Source organism: Triturus cristatus, chromosome 3_2, assembly GCF_964204655.1.
Source record: "Triturus cristatus chromosome 3_2, aTriCri1.1, whole genome shotgun sequence".
NCBI lineage: Eukaryota > Metazoa > Chordata > Amphibia > Caudata > Salamandridae > Triturus > Triturus cristatus.
In genome coordinates, this window is record NC_140584.1 from 1,169,462,237 (window position 1) to 1,169,477,641 (window position 15,405).

The window sequence follows — 15,405 nt, forward strand, 5'->3', positions numbered from 1 at the left end:
ATTTACAAGATAGGGTGCATTTCTTTCCTTTAAGCAGGCGCACAATTTGCAGCCGAGCGCCAATGCAAGCACCCTTGCACCATGGTGCAAGTGTGTGTCTGTTGTTGGCAGGATTGTTTTTGTTGAGGAAGGGACACCAAACGACAATCACGAGAGGTGTTTTGCTCTTTCTATGTGTGCTGCAAAATACAGGACATGTGGAAAGAGCAAACAAACAAGGAGGCATGTTTACATTTTTCCTCGTTACGCCTGCCCTGGGCAGGCGTAAGGTTTTGGCGCAACCCCAGGTTTAGATGATTTTGTAAATCTGGATCAGCATCGAAATCCATGCGTGTTCCGTGGGAAGAACCACTGGAACGCCCATGGAGCACCTCCTTTACGCAGTATAACGCCATGCAGCGCTGTGCGCTGCTTTGCCGTACTCCTTATCTAGGAGGCCGTGCAGAGCCATGCAGGGTGGCTTTGCGTCGCCTCATAGATATGATTGAGAGGCTTGCGCCACTGGATCTTCATAAAATGTGATGCTCCAGCGGCGAAGGCCTTTCGTAAACGAGGGCCTCAATGCTATGGCTGCTCTTTCCGCTTCATGGATGTCTGTGAAATGATAGTTTCCACACTTGGCATCGTGAAGCCCTTTGCGTAACTATGGCCACACTTGGAATAATGTGGCACAGGGCCGGACTGGCCGTAGCGGGCACCGGGCAATCCCCCTGTGGGCCGCACGGGTGGGGGCCAGTTTTGGGCCCCTGGGGGCCGTTTTTGTTACAGGGCTGTACAGGCGAAATCGGCCCTGTAACAAAATCGGCCGAAAACCGGCCCTGGCAAAGAGCTCGGCGGCACCCCCAACCCCCGGGAGGGGCCAGCCGAGCACCTTGCCAGGGCCGGTTTTGGTTCCCAGTCCGGCCCTGATGTGGCATCACTGCAACAACGGTGCTAGTCTCTGTCATAATGGGGAGGTCTGGCACAATGAGGGCCATTTGTGGCACATTGTGAAATCTTCTGCATGATGGATCCCACCCCAGGCATGATGCTGGTCATCCTGATCATATGGACATCTTTGGCTTTATGGAGCAGTCCCCCTGACCAACTGAAGATGATGCAGCAATGGTGCCCAACTATTATATATTGTGTACTTCTTAAATAACTGCGGACATCCCAGGAGTAGCACCAATGACCATCTTTGGCAAATAACTAACATCCAGCGTATCTGATGATGATACACGGATACAACAGGCAGGGTCCGCCTATGTGTAGCAGTAGTGCACATGGAGAACCCTTGATGAAAGCGACACACTGATGTCTCAGGACCAAACAAATGTTTATTAAAAATGAAAAGTTGGTATTTCGAAACAAAAATACACAATTTTTTTTTAATACAAAGGGTAAGCTTTTATTTGGAGTTGAATGTATTTATTCAAATGAAAATATTTCATTTGATAGTAAATGTGTATTGTAAGACATCGGTAAGCTGTTGTGGGAAACATACTAGTATTTTCAAAACATATTAGGAACGGATATGCGTGTTAAAACTCATGGTGAGTTTGGAAGACTATTGATTTCTTTGGTGTCAGAGAATACTTACTGCTATGGTTGCTATTGCATTACTCATTTCGTCATCAATACTAGTAAGGTTTTTTATGTTGGTCTGGTTTCATAAGATCACCGCTACTGCTCCCTCAGGCTAAAAGATGAGTTGAACGTTTTTGTGGTCTAAGTCTGTAAGTCCGGTCTAGCTAAGTTTTCTAGAACCTTACAGATAACGTGGACAGATGTTTGGGACATTATCTGTGCTTCTGCCTGTGTTCTTAGCCTGTAAAAGCTGTCTCGCTCTGTTGACTATGATGGTTTTGGGGGAGTGGGCAGAAACCCTACTCTCCTGGAATTTTCGGGCTGGTGGTAGGGTCTGAGAACGTAGGGCATATGGATTGGCAATGGGAGGAGGGGAGGGGCTTAGATAGATTCTTGGGTTATGAGAAACGGGGTCCAGGTGCCATTTTGAATCAGCACGCCACCGTTGGCAGGGTCAGTGTTAGCGCTGTAGGGTCAGAGTTAGCGTTGTGTGTTTGCGTGTGGCAGTAGTGGTCCTGATCAATGCGCAGCAGGCGCTGCTGGTGTTGCAGCAGGCGGGCAGGACTGATCTGCTGGTGGCTGGGGCACTGGAAAAGGCGGGCGTTGCCCCTGTGGAGCACTCAAAACGAAGATCAGTGGACGTAGTGGCAGCAGCCGTCATGGTTTGCGCGTCTCGCGCCCGCAAGCTATCAAAAGGTGGGTAGAGTGTGGGCGGCGGGAAACGTGCAGGCCATCTATTTCAGCCCGAGGCTCAGCGTGCTGGTGGGCGGGGGGGCCAAGGTGTGGGGCCGGGCTGGGGCCAGGGTTGTTCCAGTTGAGGGGGAGGGTTCCGGCGGGGAGGGGGAATGCTCCAAAGTCAGCTTGAGTTATACGCAATGCAGCGGGGTGTCTGGGCGGCAGAGACAGCAGGGGTCGCGGCGTGCCGCCCAGAACCTACCTTTCGCGGAAGAGCGGAGGGAGGTGTAGCGGTCTAGCTTATTCTAAAATATCCCTGTCCCGGAAGCACCACCACACAATGTATCACTCTCTGGCCAGGCGTGGCCAGAGAGCATAAATAAAGGAGCCGGGGTCGCTCGTGACCTTCCGACTCATACCATCGACCATGAGTGTTGTGTCATTTCATTACTAGTAATATTGCGTGCATTGGCATAGTGCGACATCAGGTGGTGCCTACCTGCCAAACGACAGGAGGCAGGCAGCAGGGGTGTCTCTGCGGACCGTGAGGTGGTGAGTCCTCATGGCTCTGGCCTGCACCCTGTGGTGCAGCCACAGGGTGCAGCGACGCCGTTGGGCTGTGAGGAGGCTGGGCAGTGTGACATGGCGAGGGCAGAGATTGCACTGCTCAGAGCCTGCCGCTGGACCGCTCCACTCTGCGTAGGCAGGTCCTGGCTGGGCGGAGCAGTGAAGAGGCAGGATTGGGGAGAGGGAAAGGGCAGAGAACGCAACTGGTGCCCGCCCCGTGTCTGATGTGGGGCGAGTTGGAGGACGTGGAGACAAGCACACCGTCGATCCAAAAGAAGAGACCAGCAGCGGCAGGACGGATGGCTTTGGCGTGGGCCCCGATCTTGAAGCTAGGTAAATTTGGGGGTGACCCGAAAAGGGGGAACAGGTGGTTTTGCGGAAGTGGGGGTTCAACCACAGGCAATGAGGCAGAGGTGCAAAGGGAGGGTGGTCTGCGGCTGCGGAGTGTTAAGTAAATGCAGGAGCGGGGTACGCGTATGGACATAGAAGGGGACATGGTGCAAGCCACAGAGACAACCAAAACTGGGGGAGGGGAGTGGGGCAGCGGAAAAAAGGAGAGCAAAGATGTGAGAAGGAAGAAGATGCCATATATGGGGATCACTAAACCTTTGGGGGTGCATTTGAAGGCTGCTACTAAAGAGCAGATTTGGAAAGGGGAATTTGTGGAGTTATTTAAGTTACTTCATCGGGAGATATGGGCAAATAAGGATAGAAGGAGGAGGAGCATGAGCTGTCACATAGGCCCAGGGAGCCCGTTAATATTGAAAAATGGACAACAGCTTTTCTCATATATGCAAACGTGTATTGCGAAAAGTATCCAGTGAGGTGCGTTGCTCTGTTTAAATATCTGGGTGTAGTGTGGAAGGCGCAGGTGACTTTTGGAGGTTTGGTGTGGCTTGTTACGATGAGGAATTTTGGGCACGTGTGTGGAGCAAGAGGATGGGTGTGGGGGCAATTGGATTATGAGTTATTCTTGCAAACTATGACACCGGAGAGGCCAGCCCCATCGACTTATACGGCGTGCGACTGGCTGGTTATCTACAGGTCTTTTCGAGGGCGTCCCACCCAGACAGGGGTTGGTGCGGCAGGATGGGGACAGACAGCTAAGGTTGGAGCATGCTCGTCATTTAATAGGGGACTGTGCTTGCGGGAATATTGCAAATACCGGCACAAGTGTTCAAAATATGGTAACAAGCACATGCTTAACCAGTGTGGCGGCCAGGAAGGGTTCTCTGGGTCACAGGGAGGTGTCAGGGGACAATGGAGTGGATACAATGACCAAGGACGGTGTAGAGGAGGTCAGGGTTCCATAGGCAAAGGCACGTACACCGGTTAAGTTGGACTTCTTGGACAGATGGCTGGTCATGCTGGGATCTGAACAGGAGAGGGAGTGGTTGTTAACAAGATTCCAATTTGAAATCAGTCAGAGGCCACAAGGCGTTGGTTTGGAGAAAGTTAATGAAGGAGGTGTCAGAGGACAGACTGGAGGGGCATTTTCCGGACTGGCCACTAGTGAATTTGATGATTTCGCATATTTGGGTGGTGCCCAGAAAGGAGGCGTGTGAGTTTTGCGTCATTCATCACCTTTCCTGGCCTTAAGGGCCCTTGGTCATTTCTGAGGGGTGTAGCAAAGTGCAATATGTATCAGTCGACTTGTAGTCAACAAGGTGGGAAAGAGTGCCCTTATGGCAAAATGTGACATCAAATCAGCTTTTCGGTTACTTCCTGGTAACCCTGCTGACCATGAGTTGTGGCATTCAGTTTGGAGGGAAGTTTTTTGTGGACAAGGATTTGCTGATGGGATGATCAGTTTCCTGTTCTCTGTTTGAGGCTTTTGGTTCCTTTTTGCAAAAAATATTTGTCCAAGTGGCCGGAAAGGATGTGATGGCACTATTTGGATGATTTCTCCATGGTTGGGGCTCCACGTTCCAGGGATTGTCAGGAGAGTTTGCAGTTGTTCCAGGGTTTAATGCAGGACTCGGGGGTCCCTTTCGCGCCAGAAAGATGGTGGGGCCTGATCAGGTGATTACCTTTTTGGGTGTGTGGCTGGATTCAAACAAGATGGAGATTTGTCTGCCCGATGATAAGAGTCGTTGCTTGGAGCTCTTGGATGCGGTTTTATACACGGCAAAATTGCAGGTGAAGGACGTGCAGATTCTGTTGGGGCACCTGAACTTTGCCCCAACAGACTAAGGCGGTCAGAGCTGGCAGGACATTTTGTAGAAGATTGGGTTGGGCACTGTCCGGGACTTCAATGCTGCATCACAGAGTGAGAATCACAGCAGGGGTCCAAAAGGATTTGAGGCTTTGGCGTACTTTTGTGGATGAGTGCATTAGCATTCCAATGTAGGGACTTGAGGAGCAGATGGAGTGTTCTTTGGAGATGATTTTCAGATGACGCTGGCAGACACGGTTTTGGCCTTGTCTGGCAAGAGTGGTGGTGCGCCGCGGAATGGCAAGAGGTGTGGTATCAGTTTCCTGGATTTTTTTCCTCTTGTGGTGGCAGTGTGCTTGTGGGGGCACTACTTTGCGAACTGGACCGTCTGTTTTAATGTGGATAGCATGGCACCGTTGACATGGTTAATCGGCAGTCAGCAAAGGAGCCAAAGGTGTGGCAGTTGTTGAGAGTATTTGTGTTGGAATGTTTGCGGCACAACGTTACTTACAGGGCGCTACACATTCCAGGAATACACAATAAAATTTGTGATGCGCTCTCTCGATTTCAGTGGACGAGGTTCCATGGGTTGGCCCCAGGGGTGGACAAGAGGAAGAATGTGATGCCAGACCACTTGTGAGAAGTAGGCAAAAGCGAGTGATGCAGCTGATCCTGGGTTCCCTATTGGATTCTACACGGAAAGCTTTTGGGCTGGCGTGGGGGTGTTTGTGGTCAGGGGCGGTCCCCTGGGGAATTTCGGATGGAGGTCAAGCTCGACCGGATGATGTGGTAAATTTGGTCATGTCCTTGATTGTCAAGGGTTTGTCGGCAGTCAAGATAGCTGGTAAGTTGGTGGGCATAGCCTTTTTGGGAAAACTGTGGTGGGGATACGAACCATCAGCGGGTGACACTGGGAAGTGCATCCTGTAGGGGTGGCGGACGGAGAGGGGGAAAAGTGACCGGTTGAGACGGCCCATTACACTGCGAATTCTGGCGCCACCAAGAGTGTGCTGGGATGCATGGGAGAACCTGTGTTTTTGGTCATTATGGTGTGGCTGTTTATGTGAGCTTTTCGTGTTACAGAAGTGTTTGGCTATGCGATGCGCGGACCGATGCTTTGGCATGGGGTCTTTAGGCGGGGGGGGGGGGGGGATTGGGAGAGGGGGGGTAGTGCAGGATTTGATGCCCAAGTCCAAGACAGATCAGTCAGGCAAGGGCCTTTGTGTGATATTGCAGCGTACCCCGATGAGTCGGTTTGCCCATGCGCTTAGTGGGTAAGGTTGAGAAAACAAGGGGGTAGTCGGGAGGAGATTGGAGAGCATTTCTTGGATTTGCAATTGTTGGGGGTCCTGAGATAAGCATTGGATTTGTTGGGCTGCGAGGCTAAGGATTTCAGGACACATACATTCCGGATTGGGATGGCGACAGAGGCCGAGGGCAGGGGTTGGACGGTGGGGGAGATTCACCAGGTGGGGCGTTGGCGATCTAGCTGGTATCGGCGCTATGTGCATATTGGGTGGTTGTTGCACGACGACCAATAAAATGAGTTTGTTTTTGTCCTAGGTTGCATTGCAGGCCCACTACGAGGCCATATAGAGGTTTGGATCTGCTTGAATTCTTTTGTGAAGTGGGCAGTGAGGCATGCTGATTCAAGGCGAAGAAGAAGCCAGCTGGGTCTGTCTGAAATTGCGGGACTTGGTAAAAGGAGCCCATGGCCCGGACATTTTATTGGTGCACCTAAGAGAAAATGGCTTAGTCAAGATGAAAGGTTTGGCTTTCGTAAAAGCTATAAAACAGAACTTGCTAGGGATTAAGACAGCGCGGCCAGGCACGACGGTGGTATTCACTGAGCTGGTCCCACGGAGAGTATAGAGGTGGGCTAACCAGCCAGGGGCGATCAACAGAGCGAGGCAAAAAGGGAACAAGGAGTTGCAGAAGTTTTGCAAGGTGCAGGGTTTTTCTTCTTGGAAAACAGTGACATCACATATGAGGCACCTGAGTTTTTTAGGGATGATGGGGTGCATTTGTCTGTTTACGGGGTGGAATTGTACCTGATGCAGATCAAGAGTATGTTAGCGGGGATGCTGCATTTGCTAATAGGAATGTAAGTTTGTTTTTTCCCTGGGGGGGAGGGAGAGACAGAAAAACTCTGGGGGTTTTCTGGTGGCGGTTTTTCCCACATCAGTCAAAAAGGTTCGTAAAAGAAAGCACGGGTCAATGTTCAGACCCACGGGGAGTATGAGTGATGAGGGGATTCAATTTTTTTGATTGGTTTGGTTTTAAAAGAGGGTTGATTAGGGGAGGGGGAGTTTCTTTTGTTAGTTAATAAAATGTATGTTTCATTAAAGCGGCCTTTTCCACACTACAAAAGTGGTCAGTAGTTATTAAAGATGCCATCTCGCCCGATGATGGTGTTTTGGAGGGGGTGGGGGGGGGGGGGGGGCAGGAGCCCTACCCTCCTGGGATTTTCGGGAGGGTGGTAGGGTCCGAGAGCGTAGCGCATAGAGATTGGCCAGGGGGCGAGGGGTAGGGCTTGAATAGGTTCTTGGGTGACGGGTAACAGGGTCTAGGTGCCATTTTGAATCAGTACGCCCCTGTTGGCAGGGTCAGAGTTAGCATTGTCCCGCCCACCCGTCCCCCTATTTTGTTTGTTTCTTTCAGCAGTATTTGATGAGGTTGGTGCACAAGACAGGGAGGTAGGGTGTTTTTTTGTCGGTTTCTGTGCATGGTGATTTTTCCTACATCAAAGGTTGGCAAAAGAAAGCACGAGTCAATATTCAGACCCAGTTGAATTCTGTGGGGGAGGGGAAGGGGATTTGTGGAATGAGAGGACAGCAGTGGCGGATGCAAGACGGGTGGATGCAGGGGGTATGAGTGATGAAGTGCGATTGGTTTTTGATTGTTTTTTTTTTTTTTTGATTGGTTTGGTTTGGATTTAAAACTGGTTGATTAGGAGAAAGGGAGGGTGCTTTTTGTGAGAGCTAGGCTAAATGGGCTTTACTGCCGTTTTGTGCACCTGTTTCATTAAGCGGCGTTTTCCACACTACACAAGTAGTCCGTTGGGTATTAGAGACGCCATCCCGCCCGATGTACCGAGACTGAGATTTATGTAACATTTAATTTTTTAACGCTGCCCCGTATAACTGGTATCTAAACATAACACATGACTGGTACTCAGTTTGGAAAAAATGAACCATGTAACAGTTACCCCCTACAGCCTATTCAGAGTGTATTTTAAGAAAGTAGAATGCCAGGAACAGAACAAGTTTCATAGCAGGAGGTAAATGGGCTCCATTCCAAATTTTGGCCAGAATGTGATACTGCCACCTTATCCGCATTTCTGAGGGGTGGAGGTTGCAAAGGAGAAATAAGACCTCACCAGAGAACACAATGCAGCATCGGTACATCCCCAGCCAGTTTTACTGCACCCAAGAACCACCGCCCTCGAAATGGAGGAGAGCTAGGGTGTTTACACTCCTGGTCTCCTGGCGCTGAGAATTCATGACGCCATAGATTGTCCAAACAGCTTTGCTTGTGTGGAAAATGCAGTTACATTTAATGTTTAGTTATCAAACATTTCAGCCTCAGGCACTTGGATGGGATTAACTTATTTTTCTATTTGATGTTCATTAATTCACGGGATAGAGGCTCGGGTCACATTGCTAAGTGAGGGAAAGCAATGCAAACTAACCTATCACCCTGGAGGCACACAGGAGACAATGCTTTGGTCCATGGATGAGCTACTGTGGTCACCACTCTTGAGATGGCCTAGAACCGTCACAGCCACAAGTTGGATCACTTGAATTCAGATCTGTAAGGTGCCAGAGACCCCAAAGGACAGGCTACATCGATAGGTAATCTAGGAGTGCCAACTTCGCTTATAATGAACCCTTTTGTGTTTCTATTCAGGCAAGTCAGGCTACTTATTTAGGACAAAAAAGCCAAGAAAAAAGTCACAGCACAACACAAGACATGACAATACACAAGACAACGCGACAAAGCACGATATAACACAATCAGAATCATCATGCCCCTCACAAGTCGCACCCATCGCAATTCATTTTGAAGCTTATAGAAGTGTTTCACCCATTTCTGTTTATCCGCTCGCTTCGTTATGTATAAAATGAGTTTCTCACACACCTTTGCTCCTCCCCAGTGCACCTCAACCTGGCTGCCCAACTGTCTTCCAACCACTGGGACACTGTGAATAGTCTGCAAAGGCTCAGAAAACGAGGAACCCACAGTACAGAACAATTCTGAGGTTTTGCCAGAATGATGCAGTCTACATGTACTGCAGGCCATGATGTCTCACCTTCAAAAGAGAACCTATAGACCATGATGTCTCACCTTCAAAAGAGAACCTATAGACCATGATGTCTCACCTTCAAAAGAGAACCTATAGAGGACATTGGCCATATCGCACACCATCACACCAGAGGAGCTTGAGCTCCTCATCTTCTGGAGCCTGATGAGAAGGTCAGTCACCACCTCGTTTACGACCCCCGTATAGCGCACAGCCTCCATCGGCTTCAGCATCCTCTTATTCAGAACCGTGCGCAGTTGGTACCACCTCTTCCCTTCTCTGTGAAAATAATCAAACGTGTACAGGTGAGATTTTGTTCCTAAATTACTACATGATTCTGTGAAAGGAAACACTGTAACCTGGTAGTGAACTCAAAGAACACTTTCATGAAAAACTGTGTAGTGAAATCTCTGGAGTTGAAGTGAATAAATGTGTAGGGTACTCAAACCCAGAGCTGTGTGGGTGCTGAATCCAAGGCATTCACCACAAGGAAGCACAAGAGAAGCTTCCAGCCTACTCTTTAAGTGATGCAGACAATTAATGTCTCAAAACTCAAATGAGAGACCATTTTTACCACTCGGCACCCATTATTAGCAGTAATTTCATACCTCACCCCCCTTTAAACCCTTCCCAGCGCGTCTTCCGACCCTGGGAATGTACAGCCGTCTCCTGTCCAAGAGTACTTATTTATATGATCCTTGGCTCTTTCGATGTATTTCTAAATACTGTATGTTCTATTTTGTAAGTTTTAAATTAATCATTCGGAGGATGTTTTCTAATTTGATATGTATATCACATTTTATTCTACTTTTATGGTTTTTATTTCGAAAGCTGAATAAAGTTTACATTGATTGGTTGATACAATCACCCCCTGTCTAAGAGTTAGAGGGGCTTATGAGGTGATCCTCCTTGATGGACTACCTTAAAGATCATAGTCAGGGAGCAGATCTTCTCTGGCTCATCCACCGAATGTCACTGGTGGGTTCACAAAGCGGCGGTAACCAAGTCAGCCTGAATTACTCCTGCTTTCCCCAAGGAGCAAGAAGAGGTGATTGAAGCAGCAGATGGGATGGAGGCTTGGTGTGGCTGATCTGGTGTTCGGGATTGGACGGAACTGGTCCTGGCGAGGTGAAGTCGCCCAGAAGCTGTGATTTGATATTGGAGGGCCAGATGTCATTGTAGATCCTCTCTCACATTATATTTAAGTGTGGAACAATTAAAAGGAACATTAATCCTGTGTGTTATGGGGGATAGTTCATCTTGATTTTAGGTAGTTTTGGGTGGTGGTCCACAATGGCGAACGGTAATAGACTGACGAAGTTCGATCCATTTAGAGGATGGGGTCCACTGGGCCCAGAAATGGCTCGGGAAAAGCGCCCCTCCCACCAAAAAACTGAAATCTGAAATTTCAAATTCACAGCTGGGGAGCGCCTTTTAAAAAATATTTTTTGATACTGCGGTGGAAATGACCATTCACTTTTTTTATGTTGTGGAGGGCTGCAGGAAATGCAGCAGCCCCAACATTAAAAAACACAAAACACAGTAAGTCTCCGGGGTCAATGAATCCATGTCCCAAGGAGAGCTTAGCATATGTTGTTAAAGCACTCTGAGCTGGAGCTCTATGCTCGTCACCTGGCGTGCGGGGAGCCTCTGGTTGGTTCTATGGCTGCACTTGGTGGCCTTAAAAATGTAAAAAAATATTATTTTAAGACATATTTAAAGTATTTTAAAAAAATGTTTATTTAAAATATTTTGTGATAATCATAATAATTAAAGTTGCAATGTGTGAAGTTACAAAATACAGATATTATAGTTATTGGTGACTTTTTGAAAAAGCCAATAGCTCTGCTTTATACAGGCTGATGTGCTGACCTCTTGATAAACAAGTAGACCCTTGCTTTTTAGGTCTCGGCTAGCGAAGGCTGCGCTTGCGCAGTCTCGCTCGCCAGATTTAATAATTTTCAGAAGTGGGGCTTGAACCCGCCCCACTTCTTCCCACTTCTCCATTGGCTGGCCTCGTAAATGCTGGTCAGCCATAGGAGAAGAGCTTTGTCTCTCCAAACAAGCCCCGTCTTTTTCGGATTCGGGGGCGTGTTTTTTACTTTCTTTCTCTCTTCTGGAATGTAAACATTCCAGCCAATGGCAAGAGGAGAGAAAGAAAAACACGCCCCCGAATCTGGAAATGCCGCTGCGTTTCTCTGAGGCATTTCTGCTTGACCTCGGAGAAAGACGGCGGTGTTCATGGCTCTCGCCAGGTAAGGCAACAGACACCGAGAACCCCTCTTATGCTAGTGAGGAAACTAGGCTCCGTTCTTATCCCCCGCTTGCAGCGAGGATGCGGGCAGCACAATAGTTGCCTGTTCCATGTCAGTGCCCTCTTTTGTTAGTGTGGCGCCTCCCTTCTTGTGGACATGAAAAGGTAATTAAGTCAGACGGGAAATGCCTAATTTCGTTCTGCTGACGCAACCAGTTCTGTTGCTCAGAAATATAAAAAGTTGTTGTGGTTCATGTTTTCGACCGGACGGCTACTAACAATCTCATGACGGAGCAGGAGGGGTGATTTTTGACGGTAATTTTTCGTCAGGGAATGCATAGTTGTGGTTTCAAAATGACGCCCTCGGTTCTTGGCGTGCTTTTGTTTTCCCTTCTTAATCTCTTCCTTGTACACGGAACCTTTCCGTGTTCGGTGAGTTTGTACTACAAGGCACTTCTTGGCCTGTGCACTGGTGACTGCACCAGTATAATTAACAATCCTGGTACTTGTTTGATCTTCTGTACACGAGCCGGCAGACTAGTCCTATCCTGCTGTCTGTTCAGCACGCAGTGGTAGGCTTCAATTATCTTCCTTCGGTACTTGGGACCGTGGTTGATCTTCCAGTATGAGGACATTCTCTGCTTGTGTATCTGAGCATCCGCGTCTGCTCCCGATCACCTTTCTCGGACTCTTGTCTTACTGTAACATCCCCTCATTCAGCAAACTCGCATGCCACCAGGGCACCACATTTCTATTACACCTGGATCCCTTTACCCACAACCCTATCATCTGTAGGCATTTAGTTCCCATTCTAAGCGTCACAGGCTTGCAAACACTGTTCCTGTTCACTGACTACCACACCCGCAGGAGGGTGGATTATGAACTGGTGTGTGCGTATCTCTGTAAAATGTGAATTGTCTTCTTATGGTTTTTGGTGTTGCTGCTAGCATAGCGCTTGGTGACACGTTTTAATACTATTATGTTTAAACTATTGTTTCTTTAAATGTTTTAAAAACATAAACATAAACAAAAATAATGTCATGAGCAATGCCAATAGCTCTAACTTTAACAATGCCGAGACTGTTGCATTGTAAATGCTTGTTATATTTTGCTGAGCTGACCATTTGATTAATCCAGGAGGTCGGCTTTACCTAAAATTACACCCTTTATATTGTTATATGACAAAGTCACTCATGCAGGGCAGGGCTGTTCTTTGTCAAGGACCAGGAACCCCTTAAATACTATACCTGGGAACTGCACCCTACATACATATAAGACCAAGAATTCCATAGATACTCTGTATACAGCCCGCAGACTGCATCTAAGGCCAGAAAATGCTTGTTTACTATGTCAAGGTCTAGGAATATCTTCCATGGCATGTTGAGGGTTGCAGATTACACCCAAGAACAGGAATCTCTTTTGTACTGAGTTAGAGATGTGTAGGCGACACCCAAGTCCAGGAACACATTACAGACACTGTCAGGGATCTGCAGACCACACCTAAGGCAAAGACGTCCTACTTTACTCTAATAAAGGGCTGTAGACGACACCCAGGATCAGGAATCCGTTCCTTACTCTTTTAAAGGTCTGCAGACAACAGTTCATTTCAGGAGTCCTTTCTTTACTCTAAGGACCTGTAGACTACGATTAGAAACAGGAATCCGTTCCTCACTGTGTTCAGGATCTGTCGATTACCGTCAAGACTAGGGATCTCTTCCATACAATATCAAGAGCCTGTAGACTACACCTAAAACCTGGCCTCTCCCTCTTCCTGCGTTAAGAGTCTGTGGACTACATTTAATCCAGGAATCTCTTTCTCACTTGACATACGCACATAGCCTACACCTAAGTGGTGGAATTCATAACAAACTCTGCTAAGTACACCTGAGACAAATAATTTGATGTATTCTTTTAGGAACCTGCAGGCTACATCTTAGACGGGGCATTCCCTACATATTGTAATACTGTTGCGATAAGTAACCCTAACCACTATGAATCCACATTATATACCTGTAGTCCGCAGGAAAATGCTCAACATTTGAGGCGCCACACACAAACGTGCTTTCTCCTTCTTTATTTAGCAGGTTGCAGGGAGACAAACATCGCTTTGGGCAGAAAAACGTTCTCCAAACATGTTTCTGGCTACCAAGCCCTTGATCACTGGAGTCTGTGTGGGAGCAGGCTGCATCAAATTTTCTGCCGCACTCGCAGCTCAAATTATAGTCCCGCCCAGTGGGCGTGCCTCCTAGCTGCATTATGGAACTTGTGGTGCAATATATTTATCCATAGTGGTGTGCAGCACACTCTCACCTTTCCTTATATACCTGTAGTCTACAGTTAAGATGGGGAATATCTCACGTACTCGGTAAGGGACCTGTAGATTACACATAAGAACAGGAGTTCCCTACTTACTCTATAGAGGACGAGTAGATTCTATGGCAGGACCGGAGGCTTCAGATTAGGCTTTTCTTTCTCCGTTTATTTGTGCTCCAGCAGCTTTACCAAAGATATGTAAACAAAAAGAAACTCCATTTGCTATGATGCCAGGGCACAATGTGAGAAAAATAGTCCAACAGTCATGAGCCAAAACCGCGTCAGGAGCACCAACAACTTCCTTCGTAGGACGCTCTGTACTCCTCTTTCTTCGCTGCTCCAGCAGCATTCAGATAAGTGTTTACTCTTCTCTTCGTTTTATACTATAAAAGGCATTCTTTCAAGCTTATCGAGTAGTTTTAATGGTACGCGTGCTATATAATCATAGCCTGGCTTAAGCGCACAGTTTGTTTGCTTTGCAGGTTTTTCAAGGCCGCGGGAGTTTTCTCGCTCCTTCGCGGCCGCGTCTGTGCTGAGAGGCTCCTAGCGCGGTGCGGCCCTCCCGCCGCCAGGGGTCCACACGCCCATCAGTTTTCACGCGTTTGGAGCGCATTACCCCCCGTGTAGCCGGCAAGTGGTTTTCCTCAGTTACAGTCGGAAGAGGCTTCACACGGGGGAAGTTAGTGCTTTGGATTTTAGTGCTAGTAGCGCTTGGGCAATATTGCAGCAAGCCCCTGCCTGGCGCAAAAACACCGGTAAAACAGGTAGGATCTAATATATATTCAAGGGACCAGCCCAGGCAGTTATACCCTCAGAAACAGTAGAGAGCAGGGGTCCCAGGCAGGCAGTGGCAGCTGGTGACATTTGAAAGGGGTGAGGCGTAAAATTATTGCCAGGCTGCACAGCAGAGAGCTCAGCAAGCGAGCCCAAACAACCCACGGATAAATGGTGCATTTTCAAGCAAATTTGAGGAAACAGGAATGTTAATAAAGCAAGACGATCGAATTATTTATCATTTAAGAAATTGTCAATTTTTATGAGCTATAGAGGACAATCTTTGCAGATGCTGATGGTATCATTTGCCTATATTAACTTTTGAACACACTGATACACTTGTAATGGTTTTAACTATACAATAAATACATTCATTGACTGTGCAGTGCTGTAAATCAGTATGACACTATTTCCTTAAATTAATTTTCTGTTTTCATGCATGAAATGCCATTTAAAAAACACAAGTGCAGAAAATATGAATGTATTTCAAGTCATAATCTGTGTAAAAAAGGCCTGCATGTAACCGCAAAGGCTTCCAATGTATTGTTTTCCAAAGGTATAAGGAGATGAAAAGCAGAGGTGGAGTGGTGACAAAATGAGAAGAGAGGTGTAGAAAGACAGGTTGGGTAAAGCGAGTAGAAGCACAGAGCAAGAGGTATGGAGAACTGAAAGATGATTTGTAGAGGTAAAAGATGAAGTAGATAGACACTGAGAAATGCGCATGCGTGGGCGTCCGTGCATGCGCATTTGTGAGAAGAAGTTGCCGGTCAAGCAGGAAGAGGGAGCCCCGGGACG

The 15,405-nt window shown here is 47.7% G+C and overlaps 1 protein-coding gene across 1 annotated transcript in view; it reads right to left on the bottom strand.

Annotated features, from left to right (window-relative positions):
* LOC146859371 (sterol 26-hydroxylase, mitochondrial-like) overlaps positions 1–15,405 on the bottom strand; it is a 152,503-nt gene that overhangs the window by 62,579 nt on the left and 74,519 nt on the right. Inside the window, exon 3 of the mRNA XM_085650048.1 lies at positions 9,349–9,548. Coding sequence (XP_085506174.1) covers positions 9,349–9,548 — 200 coding nt within the window. The remainder of the gene's footprint in view (positions 1–9,348; positions 9,549–15,405) is intronic.